Source organism: Calonectris borealis, chromosome 16, assembly GCF_964195595.1.
Source record: "Calonectris borealis chromosome 16, bCalBor7.hap1.2, whole genome shotgun sequence".
In the NCBI taxonomy this organism is placed as follows: Eukaryota; Metazoa; Chordata; class Aves; order Procellariiformes; family Procellariidae; genus Calonectris; species Calonectris borealis.
In genome coordinates this window covers 7,025,149-7,042,135 of record NC_134327.1, presented here as the reverse complement: position 1 = coordinate 7,042,135, position 16,987 = coordinate 7,025,149, and the positions used below count along the sequence as shown (strand labels likewise).

Here is a 16,987-nt window from a genome sequence, read left to right as displayed (position 1 = left end):
AATCGTATTGATTATGGACTGTTTAAAAGCTAATTTGGTAATTAAAGTTGTCTCCATTCTATGTCATTTTTGTGTGCAAACAACTTGTGAATATGGAGGAGGAAGTGCCTGGCTAGTCACTGTTATGCATGCTGTCTCAGCACATTGAAATTGCTACTTGTCAAACAAGAGTTTTACTCCTTTTATTTTCACATATATCATGCATTGTGAATCCTGATGTATGTCTTCTGGTTTTAGTTACCTCAATATTTTCAATAAAAATGTATCCTAGATCTGTCTCTGCTTTCCTTAAAGATGATAATTACAGTATTAGCAGGAAAAAATAAATCCAAGTCTTCACTGAACACTGTTCTTCTGAAAGCAAATCCTACATTTTGTTATTATATAAACAACCTTGGAACATGTTATGCTTCTGAATCATTTGTTCATTAAATTACCTATCACTAAGAAGTGGTAGATTATACTGCTTACACAAATTCAGCTAACCCCCAACAGAGTAGAATGTTGGTGATTTCTAGGTGGAAATGGATGGAATAGCCAAACTTACTGCCCTTCAACTGATCATTGAAATACACAAAACAATTATATCAATTATAAATAAATAGTGTATTATGGTTAACTTTTTCTTATATGTGTGTTCAGTGGTTTCTGGCTTTCCAGTTAGTTGGGAAGGGATCATTTGTGTATTTATACATTACATTATTCTACCTGGGGCACCACAAAAAATGGAAAGTAACTGTTCCAAATGCAGATGTCATTATGCATTAAAAAGCCAAGGAACGAGACTCTAGGTATAAGCATTGCTCAGATACTAACTAATGAAAGGTCATTTTTACAGGGTTCTGAGCATTTCCTGAATGAAAGAGAGTGTATTTCATCCAAAATTAATCATAGGTATTACTCATTTTATAAGATATAACTAATGGATAATACACATTTACTGTACAGTAACCATCTTATGCCAACTTCAAAGTAAAGTTAGTGGAAGAAAAAAAAGATCTGTTCATCAGAATTACGTACAGTGTCATGGTTTACAGAAAAATTCAAATATCAATGCAGATGATGTTTATGAAGAAAATCCATGCTGATATGGAAGCTGATTTGTAGCATGAGAACGTTCAAGTTAGAATGATTCAAATTATAACAAATGGAAGCATGATTATGTGTTTGTAATTATTTCACAGCAAGAAGAGATTGAATATGTCATTATAAATAGTATTCTGCTGTAGAAGTATGTATGTGGAAGTAGAAGGAACTGTATATTAATAAAACAGTTGGATAGAATATTAATGTTTTTCATTTCTTGATCAGTTCAAATCTAATCTTGATAGGAAATGATTATGCAGTATTGAACCTGACAACTTTGCTCTAGTAGTGTCTTCAGGATTTTCAATGTTGAAGTGTACTATAGAGGGATTATCTTACCCATATCTTTCTATCTCTTCTGTTAATAGCTGACTACTTAAACATCCCAACTCAGTCATTTGTATTAATAGATGGAAATCACTGTTTCTCATTAATAATTATATTTCATTTCTATAAAATTGGGAGTGATGGCAGGAAACTGGCTCCAATTATTTTTACACTTCAGCAACTGGAAACGAGGATTTTACCCGGATCACTGCAAAGCAGGAGTTACTAGAGTATATAAAATGATTTGATAAAGTCAGAGTTTTAGTTAATAATGCCACTAAATAGGTGTTTTAGCTGATTTTAATTGGCAGAAGGTGCTAGGATATGTTGTATTAGCAAGTCAAAATTAGCTGTCATTTGTCTAATAAGGATCTCTTAATATAGTATAGGCATTGTTTAATACTACCTTTTTGAGGAGGCTGTCTGCCTGAATCCAGTTTACCACATTAAATATTGGTGTTATAACCAGAAATTAGATTATTATCATGACAAACAAAAATATTAATCACAAGAAACTGGTGAAAAAGTCACCAAATTTATCTGCCAGCTAATGCCTTTGTTCATGAGGTATGTTTAATACAACTCAAGTAAAACTAGAATCATGAGTGTCTCCAGAGATGCATTTACATGTGAGATATATATATGAAATACCTGATCCTGAGCTTTGCTACACTCCCAGGATGTGCTTACTACTTCTGTTCTCTGATCTCTGACTGGTACGACAGTATTTCCAATTGCAGACATGTTATACTATTTTTATAAGAAACCTCTCTCTAATTTTATCCTGAAGAGTAGACAATGAGATGGGAAATAAATTTCTTCATGTAAATGTTCACAACATCAGCTAAGAGAATACTGCAGTTCCATATGCTAAGTATGTACAGAAAAACACACAAAACGCAGTTTACATTTTGATACATGGAGAGCAATAAATGAAAGGTATGAATAAATTAGAAGCTGATTAAAAAGACCAGTTATTTTAAGCTATTTTCTATAGATGCACCTCAGGCAGAACTTGACACCAAGACAAAATCAATGAAACTGAATTGGTATCCAAACAAATGCTGGGTAGATCAATCAGGAATGCTTAACAGCTAAACAGTGACATGGGAAGAAGGAATTGATTGCCTCAGCAGGTTGCTTTTTTCTTCAGAATGGGACAAGGTGAGAATGTAGACAAGAACGTGAGCGTTTAATACTTGGACATTCCACTACTGAACAGGGTAATGCCTGGCAAGCATCCGGCTGCCTGCCAGACTCAGCCTAGGAAATTAAACCCTGTTAAGACTTCAATGTCTAAGAAGGTAATAGAATGAAAAGAAGAATGTTATATTAAAACTGAACAGGTGTAACTCAGGCAGATGTAGACTTAAAGAGTAAGTGCTTACCATAGTGACTTGGGGTAGCTGTTCTGGAAGAGTTATTCTAGAATAGCTATGCCCTGGCTTAGATTTACGTATTTTAAATTTGTATTTTAATCTGAGTAAAACTATCAACTATAGGTGAACTCTAACTCAACCTCCCAAAAATAGCCCAGAGACTGGTGTTGCTAAATGAGACAAATGAGAGAGAGGATTTGCAAATATTGCATGTAGGTATGCTTATTCCTTCCTCGTCAATCCCAAATGCAGATTGGCAAAAATAGATTCAGTACAAGTGTCTCAATTTCATCTTCATGTGCATTTGCCAGAAATACTGACAAGATCATTTGAAGGTGTTCGTACCTCTGCCTGAGAGTTCATGGAATATCTGACCTGTTGAACTGTCAATCGGTTTAAAAAGGTGTCTCATTTAGTGCCAGAGACTCTATAAGTATCATTTGACCTCAAGGCCAGAACTAAATTATTAAATCCAGTAACAGGAGACAGAAGAGATGGGAGATTAATGTTTTCCTCCGACCTGATTACCATGCATTTTAGGGGTGGTTGGTCATTTTTTCCCCAGATTTAGTAGTTAAACTTTCTGGGTGTTATTTGAAAGTCAGCATTTTAATTATAGAGTAAAAGCTAGAGCTGAAACAGACAGGTGAGATGGAAAATTTTCTTATCAGGTTTTGGAGGACGGAGGATGGAAAAGGGCTTAAGATATATACTTTTAAAGGTATGACTTTTTTAATACTCTAAAATTTTTTCCCCATACAACATCTGTTTCCATGGAAATTGATCAATTCAGTTTCAGCTGCAGTTTCCTTTTTCATGCTGGATGCGTGAAGATCTAATTCCTCAGATATAAATTGGTTTCTGTAACCTACATAACATAATGATTTGTCTTAGAATTTGGATTGTCATTATAAAAATTAGCTTAGACATTTAAGACAAATTATCTCTAATTTCTTTATTAGATATATCTCGTTCTGGAGTAGCATCATTTAAATTAGCAGAATTACTTGCAATTTTTGTCCTTCATTCACAGACACTGGTGTTCATGTAATCATCCTAAGATGATCTTATTACCTCAGCCATGCCTGTCAGGACAGACTGACATTAATTCATATCTCTTCATTTTAGGGGAATTCATTTTGCACCTTCTGCGCTTTTTTCTTTGAATGGCATTTTTCCTCCAGAAGGGAGAAGTGATTTCCTATTGGGCTGACACTAATGTCATTTTGTGGACATGCCAGCAGGAGGAGCTTGTGTATTAAAATGTACTTTCAATAAAGCAATCACCAAATTATAGTACTCACACATAACGCTGTGCTTTCTTCTGCAATGTAAACTACCATGTATTGTAAAGTAGCTGTCTGCCTGCCTGATAAAGCTAAAATACTATCAGCAGTGGCCATCATGCTGGTAAATTAACCTATTTTAGATTGAGAAAAGCCCAATAAGGTAAAAATTTAATTTTATTGTATATTTGTATTTAGATGCATTGTATATTTGATATTTTTATGCTTTTATGTTTACATGTTCTGAAAAATACGTTTAACACAAAATCACAACCCTCTGAAGCCAGTATCTCATGCTCTATTTTACAAGCATTAGAGTATCAACACTGCATTGCTGCGATTTTATAAATAGTATAAAAATAATGAGTAATAATATTCATGTTACTAAAAGAAATCCATGCTAATGAGCACAGCTGAAATTGGATTCACATGATCAGACTTCTCTACAGCAACTTAGATAGCATTGCTGAGTTTCAAAATAAGAAATCATAGGACTAGGGTTAGAAGTCCAATTATCCTTGGTTACCAAGAATTAATAACATATGCTAAATTAATTTTTAGAGGTTTTATTTTAGTGACAAGAAAAATAAGGAATTAAAGATCTGACTTGTTAGTCTTGTTATTAAAGAAGAGCAGGATGTATACCACAGGTATTTTATGCAATTTTTTCATGTGAAGGACTTTCTACTCATCTAGGAAGACTAAATACTGTAACTGGAGTGCGATGAATATTAATTTAGAAAAATCGTTTATTATTTTAACTAAGGTTATTTTAGACTGTTCTGCTCAGAAATTTAGCCAATTAAAATACACTGCCATTAAAAAACATTATTTTCTGTTAATGTTTAGCATCTAAATTGGACATATTTTTTCTATACTGGTTTTCTATTATTATTTTAGTAAGTAACAGCCAATGTGTGCATTGTAGTTACAAATCACTGGCTACCAGTGATACTGCTGCCTCATCTTGCAGAAGCGCTCTGCTTCCTGCGAGTGAATTTTCGACTCAGTCTCAGGACTTGTTAAAGGCTTTTGCTTTGCTAAGATCTCTCCCACGTGGGTGCTCAAAATGCTCGAGTGGAGCCTGAGTGTGCCTATGGCTTTTGCAGGGCTGTCTGATCTGTGAGGAAGGTAACTCAGCAAGAAAAAGGGAACTACATAGAGTAAATTCAGTGATTGTTTTAAAATATATCTGTATTTGTTTAATCTGGCAAGAACTGCAGACGAGCAATTCCTCCCATATGGACTTGTTAACTCACTCTGAAGATAGGTATTATAAGGGGGTTTTTGAACTTATAAAAATAAGCTTGGCTTTGTACGCTGTGTAATTTTATTGCCTAGCTGAGTTGCAAAATGCAAAATTTAGTTGTATTTATTGATCTGTATGTAAGCAGTATAATTAAAAACCATGTGGAGTCCTCTAAAAGAATGGCAAAAGTACAATGCTATCCCTTTATACTATAGTTTTCCGAGGAGTCTATAGCCTCTGAATATCACCTAGGTAAGCTGGAATTTTCTGTTACTGCTTGTTGTTGAACTTAATGTACTTCTTGGAGTCTTTTCCAAAAGGCTCATTCATGTAAGACTATAGTCTGTTGTGGGTCGGAAGAGACTGAAGAATTCCCAACAGGGATGTATTACTAATGTACTTCATCATGTAATGATACATCCATCCATAATTAGAGGATTGTTAAGTAGAGCATCATCCAAGTTCTCGTCTATTTTGCTTGTACTTTTATCACTTCAAAATGCTTTTCCCACCATTTCTGAACTGCAACTCATAGAGATACGCTTTGATCCTGTAATTTGCAATCTTCCATAAAGTATTGGAAGTTCTACTAGTTCTCATTTTTGAAAGAGCTCTTTTGTAATTCACACTTGAGATACCAGTAGAAAGAATGCAGTTCTGTGTAGTTGAAGATGTGTGCTGTACTTTGCAGTCATGTGCCAGGCTCTCATAACATCTGCTTTTTTCATGTTTGGAATAACTACAGAATAATTTACATATAACATAAACTAGCTACTTCTGTCTTTATTTCTTGTCTTCCTAGTGATATTCCACCTTCCGGAGAACCAGTAAGCAGAAGCAATCGCTCAAGAGTGGCTACACGCTTCCCCAAACTTTCTCGCAGCCATCAAAGAGAGCCACGAAGCCTGGAACCTCAGAGTGGTGATCTTTGACCCTTTTTCGTAATTGTGAATACTGGCACCACGTACTTTAAGTTGTTCTGTGACTCCTTCCTAGCCTATATTTATAATTTAAGCTTCTGAAGAGACTACAGCTGCATCAACTTAAATCCTGAAAAGAGACATTCATTACTAAGGGTCATATCCTGATTAACTACTTTGGAAGGCAGTAATCACTTTCTCAAAAGAATACGAGGGCTCTTCACAAGGGCTCAACAAACTGATAGGCATTTTGTTTTGTAAAGCTGCATTGCACATACTCTCCTTTGTTCTTCTGAAGTTCTTCTGTTACTATTAATTCCTTGTTTGTATTTTGTTGTCTCCCTTTCTACATGTACATTTTTCTGTTCCAGAGAGACATGGGTATCATGTCAAGATGTTTTTTTTTCCTTAGAAGAACAGTTATGATTTTCACTACTTAATATGTCAGAAAGATATGCTTAAAAGAACCTCACTAATTTATTACCTTTTGTAAATAGAAAGACTGGGTTTTTTTTATTGTAAACCTCTGACACACACCAAGGTTTTTAAAAAACTTGACAAAGTAGATGACAAGGGAAAAACATTACAGGTGGAAAAATAGCTTTTGTACATTTCTAGTTAGATATTCTCAATAGCTTTCATTTGTGGGATGTAATTCTTTAATTCTTTAAAATCAGAGAATGTAACAATTTTTTAATGAAATTTCAGTCTTGCTGTAAGGCTGGGTGCAATATTGTTGATTTCTACAAACCACCACAAGGATACACAAAATTAGCATGGTACAAAACAGTGTATTTGTTATTAATTTGTTGCTGATGTTACAGAACAGTCCATCATTAACAGGGAAGTGTGGACTTCTTACTCTGATTTTGTGAAACGCTTCACATGGTAATACTTAAAAATTGCCTGTAATGAAAGTGCCTGTTACCCATCACCTCGTATTGAAAAATAATTTGTAATGGTACCACTGTAAGAGTAACTAAAAAAATTGACAAGAATTATTACAAGTGATGGAAGTCCTGACACGGATGAACTGGAATCCAGTTCAGTATCCATTAGCTGCGCTGCCGTAGGCAGTTAGTTATATGTTAGCTATCTTCTTCTCTTCATTAAGTTTAAGCAGTGTACACTCAAATTTCTATCAATTGTATGCTGGTTTTCCTTTGTGTAAGAACATCATTCCTCTCAGAAGGTTTTTTGGATAATGTTACTTAAATTGATGTATCTTGTCATTTTATTATCCATTCATTGTACTAAATTCTCACATCAGTAGATATTGAAATCTAATATTACTGCGGAAAAAACAAGCTGATGATTAATAACAGATCTTTTACCTCAGTGCTTTACTAAAGTTCTAGCAAACTGGAACGTCCATTCTGCAAACCTGTGACCGTCGTGTACTGTTTAGTCAGGTAAGTGGTCCAGCCATTTTCAGTGGCACTTCTTGAGTGACTAGGGGTTCGTTACACACAGTGAGTAGCATCAGTGGGCTGGTGCCTGAGTATGACCCCCAAGTGCTGGATTCCTACCATTTAAATATGTAGCTTATAGATTGCACTGAATAGCAAAATGTGGCAAAGAAGAGTGGAATTCACTCTTCAGGTCAGAAATTTCAGTAGATGAAATATCACAAAGTAAAATCATGTCACAGAAATGAAACAATATTTTTCAGTCAATAAGAGATCTCATTTACAAAATAAATAGATAGGTAAATAGAAAATCCAAAAGGCCAGCCTGGGAGCTAGCTGATTTGTTTTTATTAAAAGATGAATTACTGTTGGTGTTTTGTGTGAACTACAGTGGGACATAAATTTAAGAAGAAAGGAAAATGAGAAGCTTGTCAGTTAATGCTTCTCCAAACTCTTCAGTCTGATACACTCCTGATGGTTTAGTTTGTCTTTGTTGGAAAGAAAAGTAGCTATAATGATGGTCCCACTTTGAAACAATTCTAAATTCATTTTTCAGAAAGTGGAGACTTGGTTAGAAATACGACACACATCTATTAACATTGAATTGCAAGTAAAACTGAAAGAAAACACCGTGTGGAAACCTTTGTGATGTATCCATTTGTCACATGAAGCTGTATTCATTTTCAGGAAATAATTCACAAATTAAAGTACTCCTTATTCAGAAACTTGCAAATGGTAAGAAATCTCATTTAGTGCAGACTGAATTGAAAAAATTTTTTTTTTTTTTTTTTTAGTTTAGAAGGAATTTTTTGTATTTACATTTGGCTCTTAAAATTATTTCATTCCTGATTATCTTGCTTCTTGTAATTTTTAATGTATGTACGTAGATCACGTAAAAATACTAAACTTGTTTACTGTGTACAAATTGTTCTTTATTAACTTTAGCTGAATTGTGTACCAGCTCCTGAGATTATAGTCTGCAAACAATGTTCACTTTGTGTTACAAAATACCATAATGGGTGCATTAGTAATCCATTTAAAAGCTCATCTGTGGTTTCTCTGAAATCTCAGAAAACAATTAAATGAAAGCCTTTCTTCACAAGATAGCTTTCCCACTTTCTACACCTGGTTATTTTGAAGATCAGTGAGGTACTTGCATGACTGCAAGTAGATACCTAGTGATATGAATGCCCAAATTTTTAGCACCTCAAGACATTCTAAAATGCCCTGTCTTTGAGAGAATTGTACGTATCTGTCACAAATCCCACTTCTTTTGTTTATTTACCAGAATCAGCAAAGACTGTTGAAGAACGTTGACCAGCTGGTATTAAGAATCCCAAATAGTTATATTATTCTTATAAAATACCTGTAAGCATAACAATGATTCTATCAATTGAATGATTTTATCAGTTTATCCTGTGTCACCTAATTCCATGCATGTAGTTACAATTTTTGTACAAATCTAATTTCCTTTGGTACTGACCGATAAATCTTAAACCCTTATATGTGGTCGGTGGCTAGTGCAGAATGAGTTGATGCATTCAACCAGTTCTTGTTGGCTCCTTTGAACAGCACTGTAATCACAGAATAGAGGACTTGGGACAGGCTGGTCCCTGGAGTTGTTCCTGCAAGCCTCGGGCTACAGCCTGGTATGAGGCAGTATAAAGGAATTTCCATTTCATTCCTGTTTTATCTTTACATGTATTAGGTCTCTAGGGCTACTCATCTGGAACTTTTAGTTACTATTCAAAATAAATTGTAAAAATAAGTGGCATTACTTTAATGCTGTTCTCCAATCACATGCAAAACGAACAATTTCCTAAGAAACACAGGGCAGGCAAGACTCTTCCATCTTTTGCAGATGTGATTGTCTATCAGTATTCATTACATATTGACTATGGTTTTTCAGAATCTCATTTATTTAGAGATTCTGTCATTCATTATAGAGGATGCATTGTATCGACTTGGCTGTTGCATTAAGTCAAGTTTCTCAATAATAATAAATTTCCAAGGTTAATATGAGGCAGGATATTGACATAGTTATAAAGGCTTAAATTGATATGTCGATTAAGTCACATACTCTTAGGCAGATTAATAATTTCAAAGGCAGTCTTTTTTATGGAATATATTGTTGATGTGATAGTTGTAATCAAACTATAGTATCTTACAGAATCTACTGCAAGTCATAAACCATCGTGATTGGATCAATACAAGTATTTAGAGAAAGGGCATAATGGTATTAAAGATCACTGGCTCAAAATTGTGACCTATTGCAAAGGTGCATTTTTTTGTTACAAAGTCATGTTTTATTGTATAGAGCAGTATCTGCATGGCAGCTGTCAAATTAATTAATAAGAACCTACTAACAAATGGGGTTGACTGACTCAGAGCAGCAAGCTAATAATAAATGAGACTTGGTCAGCCCCAAGTGAACTAATGATACTGTCTGTCAGGACATATTAGCGATTTAAGAATATGATATTTTGTTAACAGAATCCGTTACTAGTACTTTCAGATATGGATGTCATTCTTTTTACTTCAAAGTACACAGGGATCTCAGTTCTGCTATAAGTTTCATGCCATTTCAAAGGTTCAAACGCCTCACCCCCCACTCCAAAACATTTTTCATCTAATATCTTGTAATTCTGAGGACAGGTAACATATACCTGTGGATAGAAATACAGTTACCTGCTTGAGATTACTATGAAAAACCTGTGGAACAGCTGTTTAAAAGAAAGAAAAAGACTTTTTCACCGAATTCCACTCTTATATGCCCTTGCAAATCTCGAGAACAGCACTGTGCTCTTCTAACTGGAACTCTAGTATGTATGAAAATAAGCATGTTTAACATAAGAACACAATTTTCTCCTTGGAAACAATAATAATACTTCTGTTTTGGAGCTTGAGTCACTTCTGGAAAAGTGGTTAAACAATTCAAGAAAGTAAAGAATTTCTCTCCTTCAATTTCTGTAGGTTAGGATATTTCAGTCAGCACCCTGCATCACATGGAATATTAATTTGATGATTATTTAGCTATTTCAGTAGTTTCTTAGCATTATATATTGAAAGAATCACTTTAATATATGAAATTATATATATGAAATATAGAATATGCTTAAAAATATCAGTTAACCTGCTTTGTATTTCACATATTGAATGGAAGATAAAACACTTGTTCCACACAGTGGTCTGACACTGTACATTTCATTTATTTCTTATTCTGCACTAACTGTGCTTTTATGGTCCAGTTGTAGATAACTCAGATTATTTATAAAATTTCTTTTTAAAAAATAGCATTCTTCTAATTAATAATAATGGCTTAGTTTTTGGTTAATAATGGCATGAATTTATACTAGAAAACAGCACTGAAATGTTTAGAGAGGAATTAATTTTTCAGTTTTACAAATCGCTGCAAATATCTGGACTTAAAAAAAATTTTTTTTTCATTGCATCAAAACAAATGTATTACACTTCCATGTAGAACAAATCAGTTTCTTTAACAAGATTGCAGAAACTATGTCCATGCCATGACAGAAGTTAAACTGTGGTAGTTATTTTTTTGAGTGGAGTATTAACCATTTAAGATGCTAAAAATTATAGAAATATAAATGTGGTTGAAAATCTAATTCTGAAAGGCTGCGGTTTCTTTCTTACTGAACACTGAGATAAATAACTAAGTATCTTGTATGTGGGACCAAACCTGTTGGCAACTGAAGAAGCTGGATTTCCCTTTTGATTTGGGGGGGATTTTTTTTTTGTTGTTCCTATTAAACTGTAGGAAATATAGTATTAATTCTGAAGTATTCACATTAGTATTAATAAACTGTTTGTAATATTATTTTAACTTGTTATGCTAATGTTTACATTATAGAATTTTTAAGCAAATGTGTATATATTTTTTAAATACTTTTTTTTTTTAATATCTTGTGGTAATTTTGTTGTAATCTGGTTGAAATATGCTACTTTACCAAGAAGAAAATAAAAAATAACATCTTTTCTTCTTTGAAATAGAGCATGCTTACACCTTATTTGTTCTTTTCAGCTGTTTTGTAACTGCTTCTGTATTTATATTCATTTTTTTCAATGTGTTTCTAGAATGATGTATGTAGGTATCAGACTTTAATTTGTTAAAGTCGTATTATTTCATCATTTGAGAAGTAGTACTTATTGAAAGAAATCTTGAACATTTCAGTTTCCAATCACATATTAGATAAATCACTCACATAAACAAGAAGGAAAACAATGCCATGCAAGTTTGTCTTGCATGTTGCTATTACAAAAAATCTGTACTGAAGTTACATGGGATCTACTGGGAATTAAATGGCATATATATAATTTCAGTATAACTGGTGTTTCAATACAGATCAGGACACTGAGACCTGTACTGTTTTCATGTCTGTGATGCTGATTTCCTCTGGCAATTTCACTCTCCGTCTGATTTTATTGCCTTTTTTAGAAAGCGAGAATTCCAAAGCTGTTTTAAAGTTTGTCTGAAGGTCTGCAATATGCGTACAAGCTGATAACCCCTTGAAGAGGGGTCACTTTTATGACCACTGTGTTCACTAGGAAAAAGTTATGAGGATAGCTTTTCCCTTACTTTCTACTCATTGCTGGAGCAGAGCAGGGGGTGCCTCTTTTCCGTTGTTTCTGGCCGTGTACGATGAGCCACATTCCATGCTGCATGCCAGAATTGTATAGGAAAAGACACTAAAAAAATCCCTTGAATGGTAAGTGAGGTTTTTTGCAAGCATTGATTTAACATGTTTATATTATTTTGTGGTGTTTGGCGTTCTTACATTCAGAGTCCACATCTGTACATTTGATTTCCTTTTATTGAGATATGACACATTTGGATATTCAGACTGACACTTTCATATCCAGTTCATAACTGGATGCTTCCGTATCATGTGAAAACAAGCTGCTAGATTTGGATGCTTCATTGAAGAGGAAAGTTTTAAATTGGAAGTGTGGTATGTATTTCATCAATTTTCACCAAACAGACAAAGCTGTAATTTAAAAAACATAGTGTTAGTAGATTCCTCGTACTCACAGAATAGTCTGCTGATTAATTGAATTAAAAATTTTCAAACCACTACCGTTATACAGAGATCTAATTAGTTGAACTGCTCATGTTAAAAAAAAAAAAAAAAGTTGTACAGAAAGACACTTACTGTGAAATTCATAGTGATGTTCAGGTATCTGCATCTTTTAAAACCTGTGGTAGTTAGGTGTTAGATGACAGAACTTTTAATTTGTCTTGGCAATCCATAGGATTTTGTTGTTTCTAAGCAAATGTGGATGAGACTTTTTGAACAATTCCAATACTGACAGTAGCTACTAATAGTTAAAGAGTATAAGCTTTTCATATCTCAATTATTTAAGATCTTAAGCAAAATTATGCTTACAAAGTTTTAATTAATAGTTTCAAGCCATAGTTTTTTTCCCTTTCTGTCTGCTTGAGGTACTAGACCACAAATAGCCCCAGGTTATTGATGGGGACTTATCTTCGGACTGTATGAAGTCAAAGATCTCACTGTACAGATGTACAGAATTTCAACACTGCAGAGCAAGCATCTGTTGGCCACTTGAGCTTTATTTCCTGGTCTACCAGCATGTCTGAGCCTTTGAACTGCTGTGGGAAGAATAAAATCTGATCATTAGGGGAAAGACAACTAGATTCAAAAACCTGGGCCAGAGAAGGCTGGAAACAAAAGGGTTTATGCAATAACCCTTACGTGCATGTGGCAAAACCAGCAGCTGGCTGAAATTAACTGTATCCCACTGCCTTGTCCAGATGCTGAGATGCTGCTGCTTAATTACCACTTTCAAAATCCCAGGAAGGACAAGATCATTTAAAGGGACTACTGATCTTTCTACGAATCCAGGCAAAGGTTCAGGTTGCATTTGGGGAGTTGTAGTGGCTTGGCATTTCTGTGTGGGCCTACAGAGTTTAAAGTTTTTCTCTTTTCAGGAAAAGACCTGCACAGGATTTACTGCTTTTTTTTCCCCAGAAATTTTAAAGAAATAAGGAGAAAGCTTTGTACAAACAATCTGTCAGAAGAAAGAGCAAAGATGTTTTTAAGATAATGTTTAATATAAGATTTTTGCTACTGCACTTCAGTCTTTCCAAATGACCTTTTAAGTATTGTAAGTGAACTTACTGTATTCCCAAACTTAAAATAATAGATAACTGATATTTTGATATACTGTAAGTCATGCTTGAAAATCATTGTGCAAACTATGGCATGTGTGTGTTTGTCATGCTTTTCTGAATTTTTCTTGCCATTTTTTTGATCTGCATTGTAATAGTAGGCGTTTATTATGTGTGGTTTCTATCCATGATGATAACTTTCTTTTTACTTCCAATTCAACAATATCCATGCCATTTTCAACATTTTTAAATTTCCCAATATTTTCAAGTTGCTCAGCAAGGGCATATACCTCATCCAATACACTGTATTTGTCATTGCTAAATAAGTATGTCATTATTTTTCAAGTGATCTTATATCCCTACTCATATCCAGCTTGTAATTTTTTCATTCATTTAGGCCATTCATTAATTGCACCATTAGATGTCCTTTCTGCAGAGCTTTCTTCTGAGCAAACTGTTGTGCTCTGCACTGGCTATGTGCACGCGGTGCCTCTTAGAATAGGGTTAGCCTCTGCACTTTTTGTGGTTTTTTCCAAATGCCAGGCATGCAGTGGTTTGTGCTTGTTCATTCTATGTGAAGCTTTATACACTCTTTTTTGTGCAATTGGACTTTTGCTCTTTACACCTTCTTGTGTTGAGCTTGTGATATTTTTGGAGTTTCTGTTGGATCGCAAAGACCTGCCCTCCTCCAGTTCTCTAGAATTCGTATGTCTGGCAAATTCATCCTTATGTAGTGCTTCAGCTCTGACTTTAACTAGTTCATTTTCCTATTAAGAATATTTTCATAATTAATTTTATTCCTGGTGCTACATGTTGTCCAGAAACAGCTGAGGTACATCAAGGGTTTGTTTTACTCAGTGTCTGAGTTCTAAGTCATCAACTTTGCATGACATCAGCCTCTTTATAACGGTTCCAACTAGCATCTGCCAGAGCTGTCAAATACAAGGCCTTTCTTTGGCCATTGTTGTTATTGTAAAATAGGTTGCACATTCATATTATATAGCTTCACTCTGTGAAAAATATTTACGGGTTAAGCTAATATAGCAAGAAAAGAGTTAATCAGGTTAATACTAATTTTTAAATACCTAATTTAATATTTTTTTTCCTTTTTCCTCACTTGGTTCCCTATTCTTTTCAAGTGCTAATTCACCCATAAATTAAGTCATTTGCACGTGTGTCAAGTTCCGTGACAATTCAATTTCTAGTAGGAAACTAAATTACAATCATTGAAGTTCCCAATTTTTTATGTTATAAGAAAATTAATTTTCAGCAGTGGAGATCCCCAGGTGCCTTCCAAAGTGGGAATGTAGGCTTACAGAGAAGTAGCAAATGAAATATCATTTAATATAGTTAAATAACTTTCCAGCTGCAAGTTAAAGCAGGTAAGACCTCAAACATTTGTCATCAAAAATATGTATCTTGTCTCCATTGATGTACACAAGCAAGTCTATTTCTTAACTGTAAGACTAAATAAAAAATCATTATGTCCTTTGTACTGTGCTATTTAAACTGTTGAACGGTTTGAAGGTTCTGCTTTTCAGATGTGAGCATTAGATGCACATTAATACTTTGTAGCATACAATTTAGCTATTCACTCAGATTTATCTTGAAGCAGCTCAAATTCTCAGTAGGCTTTTGTTTAATAGTAATGGAACACAGTTCTTTGTACATCCAAAGTGATACGTATAGCTTTAAGCAGTTAATATGTGAGGCATTTTGATGTGATACTTTAATTTCAAACAATATATAATTGGCATTTTTGGAAACCATCTGGTTGACATTTTTTAAGGGTGAAAAAAAAAATGTGTGAACTGGCAAACAAGATACAGTAGAACTACTCAGAGGTACTGATGTATCAGAAAATAGAGGGTAATTGGATACTACAAAAAAAGGAAGACAAAAGAAAGCACACATTCTGACGCATCAAGAAGCAACAGAAAAAGCAGTGAGGAATTCAATGTAGGAATACATTAAAAAAAAAAAAATTTAAAATTGTACTACATCAAACTGCCACCAGATGTTCCATGATGAGATACAACAAAGTAGATAATGTATCTGTTTTCTCCTCCCTGCATGACAGAGGTAGACTATGATACTCTGCTTTCCCTTAGTGACTGAAAATTTCTTTGACCACATTGCTTTATGCAGAACTCCTGCTGAGGTGTAATTATTGGGAAATCTGGATGTGCAGAAACAGCAGAACACAGCTAGATTGGCAGTACAGTGCTGACTGAGTTTTGGCTTACCTTTGACTATTTTTCAGCCAGATATGCTTTTCCTGACTGCCTTAATGCCGTACAGGTTGCACTTTCAGAGCAGATGAGCAGCCTTTTCAGATATGCAGAGAGATTAATGATAGCCCACTACCTCATTTAAAGATGCAGAGCAGATATGTTCTTGTTTTGTAGGCAACAGGAATGCAAAAATGTGTTAAGTCAGAACTTGTTAATTGACTCCTTGGATACAGAGAAACTGTCAAATGCAATGCACCTTGAGAACCACCACCAATATAAGGTAAGTTGAAAAAGGGCAATTTAAGATCCTGAAGTTCTCAACAGAATCAAGTCTCAAATCTTCTCTCAGTTGCAGTAGTAGTAGAAGTCTGCAGGAGCTGATCTATTTATCCTCCCCATTTCTGAATCCATCCTGTCCTGAGAATGTCACAAGATTCCTCCAGACTAGAGGAATATTGGATGCATTGAAGTAGCTCTGTGCCCTTTAAGTGCAGCTGGTACAGAGAAATGGGGATTTGTAAGTCAAAGATCTGACCTTTCATTCATATCCACATGTTCAAGAAAGGGTTTTAATAGAAATCTTGTGCCAGAACAACAATTTGAAGTAACGAGATTTTCCTTTAATCTTCATTAGGATTCATTACACAGTTAATACATAATTCATTATATAGATAATGCATAATCTAATTAGTTAAGATAATGCTCAAAAGTCTCTAATAGGAGGTGCTTAAGTTGGTAAATAATTTTCATAAATTTAAGTAAATTGGTTGCTGCTGCAGGTATCACTGTGCCGATGAGGTGTGAGTTTTAAGCATCCCCTCTGCTCCTACCAGACTGGTCTTGGTTGCACAGAATAATTCAGTCTCCAAAATTATCACTTTTCTCTCTCCCACTAATTGTGATAACAAAATACCAACTTTAAACAATGACTGTGTTAACTAAGACA

The 16,987-nt window shown here is 34.4% G+C and overlaps 1 protein-coding gene across 4 annotated transcripts in view; it reads left to right on the top strand.

Moving 5' to 3' along the window:
- SNX29 (sorting nexin 29) overlaps positions 1 to 13,229 on the top strand; it is a 145,236-nt gene extending 132,007 nt beyond the window's left edge. For 3 of the 4 annotated variants that reach the window (XM_075165046.1, XM_075165043.1, XM_075165042.1), the window contains one exon: positions 6,130 to 13,229. In XM_075165046.1, the coding sequence (XP_075021147.1) occupies positions 6,130 to 6,259 (130 nt within the window). In that variant the 3' untranslated portion in view covers positions 6,260 to 13,229. The remainder of the gene's footprint in view (positions 1 to 6,129) is intronic. The other variant, XR_012676093.1, reaches the window with a different exon arrangement.
- The last annotated feature ends 3,758 nt before the right edge of the window (positions 13,230 to 16,987 follow it).